The sequence below is a fragment of the Clarias gariepinus genome, unplaced genomic scaffold, assembly GCF_024256425.1.
Source record: "Clarias gariepinus isolate MV-2021 ecotype Netherlands unplaced genomic scaffold, CGAR_prim_01v2 scaffold_32, whole genome shotgun sequence".
Classification (NCBI taxonomy): Eukaryota; Metazoa; Chordata; class Actinopteri; order Siluriformes; family Clariidae; genus Clarias; species Clarias gariepinus.
Genome location: NW_026520999.1, coordinates 623274 through 639065, shown reverse-complemented (window position 1 = coordinate 639065; position 15792 = coordinate 623274). Strand labels below are relative to the sequence as shown.

The 15792-nt window shown below is 39.2% G+C and overlaps 1 protein-coding gene across 1 annotated transcript in view; it reads right to left on the bottom strand.

The window, feature by feature from the left end:
* Nucleotides 1-6851: 6851 nt before the first annotated feature.
* cacna1aa (calcium channel, voltage-dependent, P/Q type, alpha 1A subunit, a) overlaps nucleotides 6852-15792 on the bottom strand; it is a 153919-nt gene continuing 144978 nt past the window's right edge. Inside the window, exons 45-47 of the mRNA XM_053490796.1 lie at nucleotides 13374-13572; nucleotides 12426-12667; nucleotides 6852-11846 (exon numbers count right to left, since the gene is read on the bottom strand). Coding sequence (XP_053346771.1) covers nucleotides 11274-11846; nucleotides 12426-12667; nucleotides 13374-13572 — 1014 coding nt within the window. The 3' untranslated portion in view covers nucleotides 6852-11273. The remainder of the gene's footprint in view (nucleotides 11847-12425; nucleotides 12668-13373; nucleotides 13573-15792) is intronic.

Here is a 15792-nt window from a genome sequence, read left to right as displayed (position 1 = left end):
TCTGGGATTAAAGATATAAAAACTAAATATTTAAATGTTTCATTAAAAAAATATTCATTGAATAAAAAAAAATTACAATAAAACATTAAATCAAGCTGTGCTCATCATTTTTTTAATATCTTCCACATCAACCTGTATTTAAATTTTACAAAAAATTAAATTATTTTAGTTTTATAACAGTCACTTTCAGATTCAAATTGATGGTTGGGTTAGGTATGGGGACAACTCACCTTTGAAGGGGACTTTCGGGTCCTGTTCTTCATAAAATACCTGTAAAAGATAAGGAAAAAGAATGAAATCTCAACATTATTTTTTAAAGTTTGTGTATGAAAGGTCAATAGGCACGTTCAGACATCTCTAACACCCTAGCACACACACTTTCACAAGCACACAGAACGCAATATTTTACCAAAAAAAAAAAAAAAACTTTGTTTAATTTATTTTTAAACCTGTTTTTCAAATGAGGACGTTCCCAAACAAAGTTTTTGACAGGTTTATCTCACTTTTAGGTACAAATTTGTCGCCAAAATATAGTTAAGTCACACACACGGACACAGCGCTTCGCGGTTAAATTAACTTCTGCCCACATGCACGCGCGCACACACACATAACGTTCGGTTGGCGGTTAAACGTCTGCCCATACACACAATACGTATTAATATGTGGGCCAGAGTCAGGCACACTCAAAATGTATTTAGGAAAGTTCTAGTTACCGCCAGATTCCGTCCAAAACGATCCACTGTCAGAGAATCTTCTAGCCTGAAGATGAAGACGCAGACCCACTTCGCGCATGCGCAATTGTCTGGGACAGTCAGAGCCAATAAAATTCAGTTCTAGTCACTGCCATTGTGTGATGGACAACCGCCGTGAAAACTATTTGATTTATTCACATAAATGTTGAAAATGTATCAACACTTTTTCAACAGTTAATTGATCAGCATTGTTTGTATGTTGGAACGTTATTTTTCTACTGATATATTTCAACAAAATGTTTAAAAGTCATGGTTGTAAAAATAATGTTGATTTGATGTACAACTCAAATTTTATTTATATTTCTATGTTGAATCCATAGTTAGTTAACAACACCATTTCAACCATTTGGTATTCAACGTTGTTTTGACATTGAATGAACGTTTTTTTATAAACTGACATTATTTCAACCACATTTAAACGTTTAAGGTCGGTCGAATGCCAGCTGGGTTGTGTATAGACTGATTAAAAACAATGCAAGTTGTTATAAGGAAAATAACAAGTTCTTCCATTCCAATGATTAAAAACGGTAACAATGTCAACTTTAGAATCTAGAATCCAGGAGATTAAAATTACTCAAATTGAAATCACTGAAAGTCTCCAGAAGAGCCTCCGATTCAAGAGGTTTTTAAAGTGGGGAGAAGTGCATTTCAGTTCCTCTGAATGTATAGGTGAGAACAGCCGATTCACACCTGGGGAGGGTGAATAATTTGTATTTGAATGTTGTCTGGCATTGTAAAGCACTATAGTGACACTAAAAGAACAACCCAGGATTAATAGGAATTCTTATACTGCATAAACATTATTTAGCACAAAAAAATTCCTCGCGCTCGGGAAAACTATGCGTGCGGTTGAGCGCTGGTTAGACTATAGGAAATTAAATCGGAGGGTTTTTATTTAGACTATTAAAAAAATAACCTGCGTCTATTTTTAGGCGTGCCAGCTGCCACTTTTTAGTTAGAAGTTTTCAATACAAAGCTTATAATGCCCACATGACATGACGGAATAAGGCACAGCTGGTGATGATTGGGGTTTGTTGGGTTACAGTGGATTTTACTACGCGGTGTGAGTGCAATGGCCATCCGTCTGCTCGCGCTGACTCTGCTCTCCGCGGATGGCCGGACCGGCCCCTCCCACCTCTCGCTCCTTTGAAGTTCCTGGGGCGCGTTCCATTTGCCCTGCTTGCATGCCGCACTTCCGCGTTGTTGCACGCGCGCTGCATACACAGCGCGTAGTAAAATCCACTGTAGCCCAACAAACCCCGAGTATTTTATAGCGCGGGGTGCAAGCCCGGGCAACAATAGCAACGATAGCTCACCAGTCATGTGTAATTCTGCGGTCCCGCTGCTTCGCATGTCTGAAGGGAAGGCCGCCTAACTAGTGAGCGAGGAGCGATATTGATTTGGGCGCACGCCGTGACAGGCTGAAAAAACTGTGTCAGATTAATGTGCAAAAAACTATATAATAAAACTATATAAGACTACATGCCTTTATAAGACTCAACTTTTATTTAAGCGCACTCACAATAACGAAAAAACGTTGTGATTTTGTAAGTGTTGTGATTTTGTAAGTGTTGTAAGCTGCGCTGCTCTGTATTGTTTTTGGTGAACTTGAGCGCGTCAGAAAATGAACTCAAACGTTTTTTTAAATGTTCAGAGTCAGTCTGCTTGCTGTTTTCCCGACGCGTTCATAATCATTAGTCTACTTCTGCCGGTGCGCTCTGGAAAACTCCATGCATGCGGCTGAGCGCTGATTAAAACTATGGAGTAAATTAAAGAGGAGAATCACGATGCAGAATCGAAGTCCTGAGCCCAAACCTCATTTAAATTAAATTAACAAATATTATAAGTAAAAAACAATAGCCCACGTTTAGAAACCGTTTAGAAATTCTTTCCGACATGAGTTGGCCCGGTGTTATGCGCAGAGCGCCGGGAGATTTCCTGAAGCTCAGAAATCACTGGGCATGTTTTCTAAATAGCCGCTATCTTTAATAACTGATGGAGGTTTTAAGCTGTATACACACGCATTCCTGCCTAAACAACTCTTAAAACTACACCTGTAACACAATAAACAGTAATATTTCACACATTCTGCAGGCTGATATTTGGAGAAAGGAAAGAATAATGAATAAACCAGTTGTTGGGTCAAAATAACTCAACCAGGTGTTCATTTGTAAACTACATCTCATATGAGCCAACATGAGCAACCCAACAATGTGTTTAAAGTACCTGAAATAATCCAGAACTTAAATAACAATAAACCGATACAGAGATACGCTGTATAACGGTCACTATTGTATTTACTGCAACGAGCGAAAATGTCACTTTTCGCCACCTGGCGGCCATTTTACGAATGAATTTGAAATGCAACTGATTTATTTTGGCCGCTGACGTTTTTACGCGGCGGTGAGCGCGACGGTAATAACCATTCCAATTGATCAACTACTGTAAATGCATCAATCATCAAATTCACCTTTAAACCACATCAGCCATAACAGGACAGATGGATGAGAAGTAAGGAGATAGCAATGACCTTACATGAAGCAGATGAAAAAGGAAATAGAGAAATACACAAGTGTGTGTGTGTGTGTGTGTGTTTAGGGAGAAACAGATAAATAGCAGAGTGAGAAAGATGCTGAGGACAAAAAGAAGGACAGGTTGAACCTAGCACACACTACATAAGTATAGTTATAGATGATTTTCCAGCTATAGACGAGCACTGGTGCTTTTTTGGTGACCACAACACAACTGCGCACAAGCGATTAAAGATGTGTGGTGTGAGTGAATCAGTGGGGCTGAAAGCATGCTGGCGCTCTCACCACAAAGTCCGTTCAACCTCATTAATATCATCACTAGGATCATTTTTATTTATATTCAGATTAAAACATGCATCATGTAAATACTAGTTGGAACAGTCTAAACTGACTGAAATGTATTTTGAATGAGAATGAGAGTGCAAACATTTGACAATCCTTTAAATAGGTCAATATTAGTCATATTAGTGTTACACAATGTAAACAGTTTTGTTACTCTTGCTAGTACTGCATTGGACACCCTTTTTGTGTTCAGAACTGCCTTAATTCTTCATCATTCATCAAGAAGTTACTGGAAGGGGCCTCCAAACAGTACAGTGCTCGCCCTATCATCCGGAGATCGCGAGTTCGATCCCTGGGTGATGCTACGATCCGATTGGCCGGGCTCTCTTAAAGGGGAGGGTTGAGAGGTACTTAGTGCTCCCATTTTATTCACGGCTTTACAGCCAACCAGGGGCATCTGTGAGCTCACACAAGCGAAGGGGTGGTTAGCGCTGTCCTCCGAGTGTGTTACGCCACCCCCAATGGTGCGTGAGCTAGCAGTTTGAAAAAAACGGTCAGTGACATCACGTGGTTTAGAGGAAACTTGTGATAGTCTTCGACCCTCCCAACTAAGGTGTAGTAGCTTAATGTGGAGCCCCCTAGTGACAGGGAGGAATTGGACATAACTAAAAATAGGGAGAAAATCAGGAGGAAAAAAAGTTGTTACTGGAAACATTCCTTAGAAATGTTGCTCCATATTGTCATGGGGGGCATCACGCAGTCATTGCAGATTTTTCGACTGCATGTCCTCACGATGAGAATCTCCCATTCCCTCCACATCCCAAGGGTGATATATTAGACTAAGATCTCGTGACTGTGGCCTCACTGTCATAATCAAGGAATCATTGTGAGTTTAATTTAGCTTTGTGACATGGTGTGTTATTTTGTGCTTATAAGGGGATGGACACGGTCAACAACAATATGTATGCTGTAATGTAGGCTGTGGCATTTAAACCACTACTAAAGAGCCCAACATATGCCAATAAAATCTCGCCACATACCATTACACCACCAGCAGCTTGAACCACTGTAAAATGGCAAGATGGGTCCATGCTTTCCATCCATATGTCTCAGTAGAAATTGAGATGAATCAGACCAATCTTCTGTTGTCCAATTTTAGTGAGACCATGTGACCTGTAGCCTCAGTTTCCTGATGTTATTTGAGTTCCTGTTGCCTTTCTATCAGCTTGAACCAGTCTGGCCGTTCTCCTCTGACCTCTCGCATCAACTGGGCATTTCCACCCAGAGAACTGTCCTAACTGCATATTTTCTCTTTTTCACACCATTTTCTGTAAACCTTAGAGGTGGTTGTATGTAAAAAAAAATCCCAGTGTATAACTGTTATCTCTTTCTCTCTCTCTGTTGAGCTACACATATCTATCCTGAGTTGCCAGTGATCCAGACCCCCTGTGCCCTCAGGACCTGTCTGACTTGTCCTGGTCTCCTGCTTCTTGTTGGAGATCTCATCACATGGATGCCCCGTGTGGTCTGCCTGGGCTGCGTGTGGTGATTGGGGACAGTTCCACTTTACCATAAAAACGGTCCTTGCATTGACTGATACAGACAGCTGTTCTCTGAGGACTCGTGACAGCAGTCACTTGATAGTTCAGGACTGGAGTTTCCTACAGTCTACCTGAGCCTCCAATAATGAACTGGACTCCATATTAACTTCTCCACATCTCCTGTTATACTGAACTTCCAGCCTCCTAACACACGGTATGACTGCAGATTAATCCCTGCTATCCGTTATCACCCAAATGAGGATGGGTTCCCTGTTCAGTCTGGTTCCACTTAAGGTGTCTTCCTACTTCCATCTCAGGGAGTTTTTCCCTCAGCACCGTCGCCCCTGGCTTGTTTATCAGGGACGATCTGATCATTCTGATTCACACACATTCACATTTCATACAAAGCTCCATAATTATTTTAATTGTGTAAAGCTGCTTGTGACAATGTTAGTTGTTAAGAGTGCTACACAAATAAAATCGAACTGAATTCAATGACATTGAATTTAATAGATTAGCAGTTTGGGAAATACTCAGACCAGCCCATCTGGCACCAACAATCATGTCATGCTCAAAGTCACTTACCTTTCTTAAACATTCTGATGCTGGGTTTGAACTTGAACAAATTATCTTGACCAGGTCTACATGCTTAATTGCACTGTGCTGCTTCCATGTGATTCATTAATTAGACATTTGCAGTAACATGCAGTTGAATAGGCGTACCAAATGAAGTAGCCAGTGAGTGTCTATTCTTTCTGTGCACTTTTGGTGGTCGTAACATTAGGTCATTATAACATTAGGTAACTTGATGGGTTTCAGGAGGAAAGTTTTGCTTCCAAGACATATTCTAGGTTTTTCTGACCACATTTCTTCTGTGAAGCCTTAGAACTATCCTCCCAGGGTTTAATAATGTGCTGGGCAGTTCTTAACCCAATTCCACACATTTCATCTTCATCTCACTAGTTGTTGTTTTTGCTAACACTAACATCTCAGTTAGGGTTACAAGACTTGTTGCAATTAAAACACATTTATCACTGCAGTAATTAAATAATTAAACACTTAAATCCAGTTGCTAAATAGTTTTTTAGACCAGGCAGAATATCTCAACTTAGTCCTCTCTCCCATAGTATGTCCAGCAAATTAAATATTTAAAAAATGTGCAAACTAGATAGGAAATAAAGGAACAGTTGAAGAGATGATGGATGAGTGTACAGGTCCTTGCCCAACATAACAGAAGTTTTTTTTTTTCCTTTTTTTTTGACAGACATTATACTGTGTCCTAACCATAATGTTGAAATGTCTTACCTTAAAGTATGAAAAAAGGAAGAAGAAATAAATCAATTTAAATTTTCAAAGTCATTGATCTGTTTTGATTTTTTGTCATTTTTTATTTTGTTTTAAAAATAGAAAGAAAAAGAACATGATGCTTTTAAAAACATTTCTCTATAGTCATTTTTCAATAATACTATTCTTTTTATATTCCTGAAGATGAAGTTCCACGGTATGGCATGCACATAGCACATGCAATTCTTGAATTAAATACTTTCACTTTTGATGTGAATTTTTTGGGGGATTTTTTTTTTTTTTTTTATGGTCGGCTCTTATGTTACTGGTTACGGTCATCTGGGTTCATTGGTGAATTTGTTAGTAGAGGTTTGTGATGACAAGAGTGAGGAAAAAAATGTGTGTCTCTCTCTCTCTCTCTCTCTCTCTCACACACACACACACACACACACACACACACACACACACACACACACACACACACAAAATCCTACATGCTACAGTTTCTGGCTCCCACTTGCTTTACTACTTTGCATGGAGTGTCGTGTATATCTACAATGTGATTAGTCTTAGTGTCTATGTGTCCGAATATATATTTGTTAATAAATAATATACATCATGTACTGTGCAAAATATTTTAATCTCTACATTTATTCAGATTTTGCCTCCAAAGCTCCAGACTTTTGCAATTCTAATGTAGTCATGTGGAATTCCAGGCTCCCTGAAGAGCTTTTTTGTCTTTCGTTAATTTCCCCTCCAGTCCCTGTACCTGAGCAGTTTCAAAGAAACTGAAAGTTTACAGTGACCTCTGAATTCTTCAAGCACAAAAAAATAACACATAACTTAAGGCATAAACCAATGAGAAACAAATGCAGATGATGACAGATGATCAGGTCGGTGATGGGTTGAAACCCACGGAGGGGAAATGAGGTCGCTGCTCAGGATGTTACAGACACAACCAATTTTTTAATTGTATATTTAGGCACTTTGCAGGCTGTCGCACGCAGTAAAACATTTGTTCCCATTTCCTTCATTTAATCTACATGATTTAATTTTATATGATAAATGAAGGGGTTAAGACTTTTGCACAATACTATATATCAGTTATCAGTTATGTAAACTTTCTTTAACTCCTTTTTACTTCTTTTATACAGTAGTTTCTATAAGAGTATGTACAGAGGTGTGGAGAAACAAATCCTATATTTTATGGATAAATTATGACATTATACAGAATCTGATATTACTATCATATTATTAAAGACTTGTTTATCTTATATATTTTAACTTGTTTTAAATATATGTACTGTATGAAGTCACAGCACTGCAGTGATTAAATCAGACATTAACAATATAACTGTTATTTAAGTTCTGGCAGTACCTTTACCTCCAACCCAAAGCCTTTTTCTTTATAAATTGCATTTAGCAAATAAAAATTACAAATGTAAAATTAAATAACTGAAAACATTTTTAAACCAGTTTTATAAAATTCAGGGTTACTGCTATCTACATTTCGTCACTCGTCCTGAATCAAGCATTTTACAGGGTGTGTAATTTTAGTATTAGGTATTAAATAGTCACATTACTTTATTAGCCCTTTAAACACAGGATTTGTCAGTTGGTCCATTTTGACTTTTATCCTTTACTGTAAACTAGAGCTTTACTATTAATTTCACTGTAGTTACTCATATAAACTGATTTAAAGTGAATAATTAAATCACTGAAGTCAATGATACATTCCTAAATTCACAAGCTAATGCTCATGTAGCAGTGGGAGCCTTTAGCTGTACATTCAAATGTGATCTGTTTACATATATGTAAAACTCTGTGTAAAAATAAAGGCTTAAGTTTCTGCTCTCTCTCTCTCTTTCTCTCTCTCTCTCACACACACACACACACACACACAATGTGCTATGCATGTTAGTATTAAATGCTACATATATATATATATATATATATATATATATATATATATATATATATATATAATGATACCTGTGTGCTTTACAACAATTTTTGGCAGTGAATTTTGTACGACTAAAGTATAACGGGGAAATATCAATTACATGTGGGCCGCAGGGACACAAAGATCAGTGGGACACAAGAGGCAGAAGTTTTGGCAGAAAAGGCCTGGTCAATGTTTTAACCCATGCAATTTGATTGGCTTATTACATGTTCCTGTGTTCCTGTGCATTCTGATTGGCTGTGTCACATGTCCTGAACACAGAATGGTGCACCACATACATCTGAAATCCACATGTACAGATCATCGACATAAATATTAAACACAAAAAGTGTGACGATGAGTCAATTCTACAGACGTGTACTGTGAAGCACAGTGCCATCTACTGGTCCGCTGGAGGTAGTGGAGCTCTGTTACTTTCTTAAACATTCAGTTGCATCACACTATTCTAACACATTAGTTCCTAGTGGACAAACAGCAGAGCATATCTAAATGATTCCATGTACACAAACATTAACACCGGTCCTGAATCCAACACTGCACACTGGGGCTTTTCCATTCTGCATTAATCTGTCTGTTCTCTGCCATTATCAGCTATAATGATATGTATTTCAGATGTGCATTTTTTTATATGGTTATAATCATACAAATGCTATGTTTATATAGACTGGAGATCAGGTTCGTTAAACCTTAATACCTGTACACTGGTACTAATTCACAATATACAGATATATTGCTTAATACCTAATAATTGGTCATTGTAGGAAAATATAATTTTTTATATATGAGACAATATGAGTGTTTTTACTTTTGAGGTATGAAATGCCAATGAAGGCTAGGTTATCTGGAATCCAACCAATACAACCATGACCCAGAATGCATCACTGCTACAGAGCTCCACGTACCACATGAACAGAACCACACCGAAACAAATATGGCAAGACAGAGAGCACAGCTGAGTCAAAAACAAAATAAAATCAAGTCGTCATCATCATCATCATCATCGTCATCATCATCTTATCTTCTGGACATATCATTAATAACAAATCTAATTAAAAGATGAAAGGTTCTCTCTCGTCTCACCTCCTCCACTCCCTTTTTACTCCATCACACCCTGGAAGACTAGAGTAAGGGGAAAAGAGTCCATGTGTATGAACAGGAAAACAGGCAGTGTGTGTGTGTGAGTGTGAGTGTGCTTAAATGTCTGATAACTTTGTGCAAATGAGCAAATTATTATTAAATTTTGAATGGTATGTCTATACTAATGGAAAGCATACAATGCTCTTATTTCAAAAATAATTGTGCTGTCAATTCAATAATAATCTACTGTACCAGTCTTAACTTTTTTTATCTTAATCACAATCAGAATTTGGTAGAAACTCTGGCCTAGTGGCAATAAATCTGTTACAAAAGTGTAGTGGGACTCTATCCCACATTACTGTAGTAAGAAAGCAGACGATTTAAAAATGGAGAGTGTTGGCCTCTTGTCCCCTTTGTGCCATCCCGGAAAATGTGAGGGACAATTTCAGAGAGGAGTAAGGGCGGAGGCCAGGGACAGGAGAGAGAACTCTATAGACAGAATGAAAGGACCAAGAGAATTTACCCCACCCTAATTCATTCAAAGTTTCTTTGTATTTTTTGTCCTTTTTTTTTTCTTTTTTTTTGTCTTGTTGTTTCAATCATGCAAGGGATTTTTTTTTTCTAGAAGTTCAAACAAAGCTGAGCAGTGCAACAGAAGATTCAAGCTTCAATGTCTCTAACAAGAAGCAGAAGAAGAAGAAGCCATTGAAGAAGGAAGAGTGAAGACTGGTTCATTTTTTTCATCCCATTTTTCACGTTTTTTTTTTTCTCTCTCGAGTTTGAAGGGTTAGTAGCTGTGAGGGCCTAGATTCCCAAATACAGTCAGAGTGTGTGTGTGTATAGTGTGTGTGTTTGTGTGTGTCCCATCTTAAACCTACAGATCCTTTTAGGCAAAACCTTTTCTCTCTCTCTCTCTCTCTCTCTCTCACAGACACACACACACACACACACACACACACACACACACACGGCCAGTAGCCTCACCCTCGTGGAAATAATTATTAACAGTAAACACAGATGATAAAACTCATCAATATTACCCAACATGTGGGTGGATTTTTGCAATAGACGGTGCTCCAGTCAAGCTGAGTAAAGCGAGTGGTGAATCTTCATCTTTAAACTGTGAACCTATCAACTCAGGTTTCTACACCACAACTATGGATTTTGTCACTTTGTCTGCAGAAGATATACAACATATCCAAAAGAGCAGACATTCCTGCTTTCAGAAATAGCATTATGCATCTTCATTTCCTTTATATAAAGAGTTAAGTATCATTTTTAGGCTTTTCTTGTCCCCACCCCAACCCACCTCTGCTTTCGGATCACTAAGTCATCCAGTCCTGTGCAGGAAAATAGCAGGCAGTAGAGAAAAAGAAAAATAATAAAAAGAAGGGAAGCATGCCTCAATTTCCCCCTGAGCCTCTCATCATCCGCTGTGCTTTCTCTGGAACATGCACACTCAGGGGTGTCACTGCCTTTCCTGCATGCGACTCTGGCCCACAGCTGAGTCCTGTTCCAGCAACTGCTGCCATTGTTCCCTAACCCTCACCTTTCTCACCTCTCCCCAAAGGCTAGCACTAACTTCCTTCTTGGTGTTAGCCCTAGGGCAGAGAATCTGATGGATCTGCCTCTCTCCTGCCTCTGCTTATGTCTAATTTCTCTTCTGTTTTTAAAACAATTGAATCTACTCTAATACCCTTAGTCCCTCCATTTGCTTAGAGGCTTCCAGAACCGCCTCCTATATGAGAACATCAAGTCTCCAATTGTGTGTAGTTCTACCAAGTGCCAGTGTAATCTCTTCTTTGCCCCCCCTGTGTCCTTGCCCCCCCCCCTCTCCCAGAGGCTAGCACCAGTCATCCTCATCTGTCTCACTGTAGGGTTCATGCAGCCCTTTCCTGGGCCCTCTGGGATGCGGAGCTTTGTGAGGTGCGCTGTGAGGGGGTGCATGTCGCTGTGGCGAGGGTGAGGAGGAACGGTACCCGTTAGGCATGCGACGAGACCCAGGGGGGCGAGCAGTCCTAGGTGAACGTGGTTGTGGTGGTGGGTTATGTGGGTGTGGGTTGCCCTGTCCTGGATTTGCCTCGTAAGCAGGTGGCTCACATCGTTCAAAGTCGTAAAAGCCGTCGCCTGGAGTGCTTTCGGATGAACCGGGGCACCATCGAGCACGCCGGCCAGAGCCATGATGAGGGGGTACAGGAGGTTCAGACACGGGTGGAGAGAAGCGCCTCTGCGTTGGGGTGGGTAGGCGGCACTGTGGACCTGAAGGTGGTGTACCAACTGGTTTGCGGATCACAGGTGAGTAGTTGACATGTGGGCGGGGGGTGGCGGGTGTCTGGGGCAGTTGGCGTCGACCTCGCCGAGGGGTGCTCGTTCCAGATGTTGAGGGCACGGGGCTGCCACTCACCGAACTACTGCCCTACATGAAAATGGGACAAGGCAAATAAAACAAAAAAGAACGACAAAATTTATCCACAAAACGAGAGCGAAAGAGTGAGAGAAAAAGAAGAAAGAGAGAGGGAAAGAGAGAAGACAACGACATAACAGTAAGGAGGGAAAAAATACAGTTGTGAAAAAGAACACACAGAAAAGCAAGACAATGGTGAGGGCAAATACAAAATGAAAGAAAGAAATTATCAAATGTTGAGAAGCAACATGTTACACAGAAGACAAAGACAAAAAAAGAGACCAAAAACAGGAGAAAAACAAATGAAGAGGAGTTGAATTCCATTGGAACGGTGAACAAGAAATAGAACCAGTATCACGTCATCTTTCCTACAGAATAAACTCTGAAATTTATAATAAATTATTTTTTCACATCCTAACTTCGGGCTCTTCCTGTCTGGCATAATCCTATAGATCTCTACTCAAACATACACATGTTCCAGTGGACAGTGGGAAAAAAACACAGCACAGTGTAAAGGGAGCTTCTAAATCCATCAGAATTGATGGATTCACTGTGGAGCAAAGTAAGCATGTGATTTTCATGCAAGCCCACCTGTCGGTGAGTGAGGCATTCTCTGCCCTCACTGGGTGAGCGGGACCAGTGGCGCTGCCGGTGGCCATAGTCTCCTCTCTCTCTCTCAGGTGTGTAGCGCTCCTTCTCTACAGAGCTGTGATGATGATGGTGGTGGTGGTGATGGTGATGACGCCGCTCTTTGGCACGGCCACGTTCACGCTCTTTCTCTTTGGGCGGCATGTCACCAGACTGCGTGGTGGTGCTCAGATCCGTGCCAAGACCTACAACATTACCATTAGAGTAAACGTTACAAATAAAATATTATTTCTGTGTGTGGGGCTTTGTTTCTGGTCAGCACTACACTACACACAAGCATTGAGTGGGGTGGAAAAATTAGCAGGAACGATTTATAAAATAATATTAACTTTAGACCATTATAAATATAATGATCATTCATTTTGGGTTGTGGATAACAGCAGCAAAAACACCAAGATTATAATCATTTCTTTTAGTAGTGGTATTTTTAGCTAAAAATAATGGTATATATCTAATGACATAAAGGGAATCTAATGGGTTTAGTCTGTTTTAATGGGTTTTCAAGTTTTAACCTCCAGGTGGATATTTACTTGCAGCAAAAACCTCTCTGACATCTTTATCAGCACTGATGTGGATGCATTTTACAGCAACACCAAGAACCAAGAGCTGGATGCATGTTATTGCTGCTGCCAGTCTTGGCATATGCTTGTAATTAAATCACATGAGATGAACATTAATACAAAGTATAAACAAGGCCTTGAGACAAGGTGCAGAGATAAGAGCAGATCTAACCTTAATGCAGGAAAAGAGACCACGTGATCAACGGTGACTCTATTTACACCTGCAAGTCACTGACTAAAATATCAATCATCATCATCATCATTATAATTATCAGCACCACAGCTGCTTCTTCTTCATCCCTAACATCCTCACCAGTCCTGATCCTCTGACCTGTGTCAGCATCCGTGTAGCGGCTGAGGGATCTCTCAGAGGCTCGGTGGCTGCGATCTCGGCGGCGGTGTCCGTGCCTTGGTCCTTCCTCTGGCGTTACTCGATCCATGACATAATCATCAGCCCTTGGCCCCCGTCCCAACCGGCCATGACCAAGTGATGAGGCTGACCGCTTCATAGGGCTGTTGTCTGTTATAGTCTGTGAAAATAAGCAGGAAGGGAGATGACAAAACAGAGACAGATGATGTTGCATGAGCAATGACCAAGTGAAAAAGCATACTGTCTATACAGAAATGTATGCTTTTATTTGTTTGTGTGTATGCATATGAGACTGCCTAAACTGCAGATACCTGTGTGTTTGAATAAGCACGCACACTATACACGCAAGCTAAGCAAATCTTTACAGCCTCATGTACTGTATGTCATGCAATCTCCAGGATGTTTTACGGGCAAAACGAGATGCAGCTGTATAATGAAAACTGGCTGCAGGTGTGAGGAGGGTCATGCCATGCATCTAATGTAAATAATATAAAACTATATACAGTATAACTAATAGAACTATTTTTTTTTTATTCATGAACAACATTTTACACCAGCACTGCTTGCCTGCCATGTCTCTACATTTAGACAGATTCGCACATGTAAAACTGTAAAAAGCTATAAAACATGAAACATCCTTCAGGTCACAATTTCTAACAGACCACACACACAGTTATATTTCCATCAAAACAACTGTTAAATTTGAATTGTACAAATACACAGGTATGTAATTTGTTTTTCAGTTTAGACAAACTCCAACAATGCTTAGGGTTTCTCACAGTTCCTGTTTTCAGAGAGTTCACCAAGTAATCCAAAACACTCACCCCTTTCTGTCTGTCTCTTTACATTTGATATACAAACACACCCTAGATAGAATAGTTTTTGTCATGTAAATAATCATCATGTAAAGAGATCAATTACTGTATGTCAAATATTTTTCTTCCTTTATTTTTTTTTACAGCCCTAAAAAAATCAACATGAATAAGATGGTTTTAAAATAATGTTTTAGTAAAAAAATACACACACACACAAGACCACCTGGTTACATCCACATTCATTAAGTAATTCTTTGCTGTATTACAAGCCAAAGGCATTTTAAGCACTCTGACTTTTTCAATAAAAGTCTGCAAACACAGCACATTATAATTTGTCTAATGTATTCCACTTTTTCCTGAAAAAGTTCTTAAGGCCTTTCTCCAGATTGTGAGAAGATCTCCTGTGCAGTTTCCACAGGAGTTAGATCTGGGCTCTGACGAGGCTATTCCATAATGTGGATCTACTGAACCATTGCTTTGTTTACTTGGATTTGTGCTTTGGGTTGTTTTAGCGCTGGAAAGTACTTTTTTTCCTAATATTAAATATTTAAGGAAGTTGTGCCAAAGCAGCCTGGAGTGGGCATTCGATCTATTCTGATTAGTGCCCCATGCTAGCTGTGGAGAAGCAGCACTGATACAATGTCAGTGTCAGTGATCATACTGGGCAAATAAATAACCCTAGAGTGTGATGCCGCCACTGACATGCTTAATGGTGATGTCCTTTTTTTTTTCTTTTTTTTTGCAGCAAAGATATCTTCTTTTCAAAATTGTCTACAATGCCCTAATCAGTCCACAACACAATTTGGGGTGATTTAGATAAGCTTGGATTATTATTTTAAAGGGTTTTATTTGCCATAGTTGGTCACTTTAAGCCTACAAACTGCCATCCCCATACAATTGTATCATTATTATCATCATTATTATTACTATTATTATAATTGTAGTATTTATAGTCTTGCACATTAATTGTTTATAGTCACTTTCATCATCATCAACTTGTCTTTTTAAGTTTGAAGGGATGTCCTGACATTACTGTAGTGCTTAATTTTCTTCACTTCCTAATCATGATCCACATTTTCAACAATAGGATCCTTATCCTATCCTTATTTGGGATTAACCTGAACCACTTAACAGCTGTATGATAAAGATATGCTCCATTAAAACAAGTGTGCAACCTCGTGCAACCAGTGTTAGTGTATATCTGTTTCATTTTCTTTTTTTCTTCTTTGTTTCTTTCGTTTCTTTAATTGGTTTATAAATAACAGAAAGGTGGTTTGTTTGTTTATTTAGTTATTTATTCATTTATTATTATTATTAGTAGTAGTAGTAGTAGTATTGCATTATAGTTACTTGCATACAATAAAAAATTGTTATGTACACTTTACATGCAGTTGCAAAAAAAAGTATGTGAACCCTTTGGGATTACGAGTTTTTCATGAATTGGTCATAAAATTTGCTCTGATCTTCGTCTAAGTCACAACAATAGAAAAACACAGTCTGCTTAAAATAATACTACACAAACATTATATGTTTTCATGTTTTTTTAAACATCACATGTAAACATT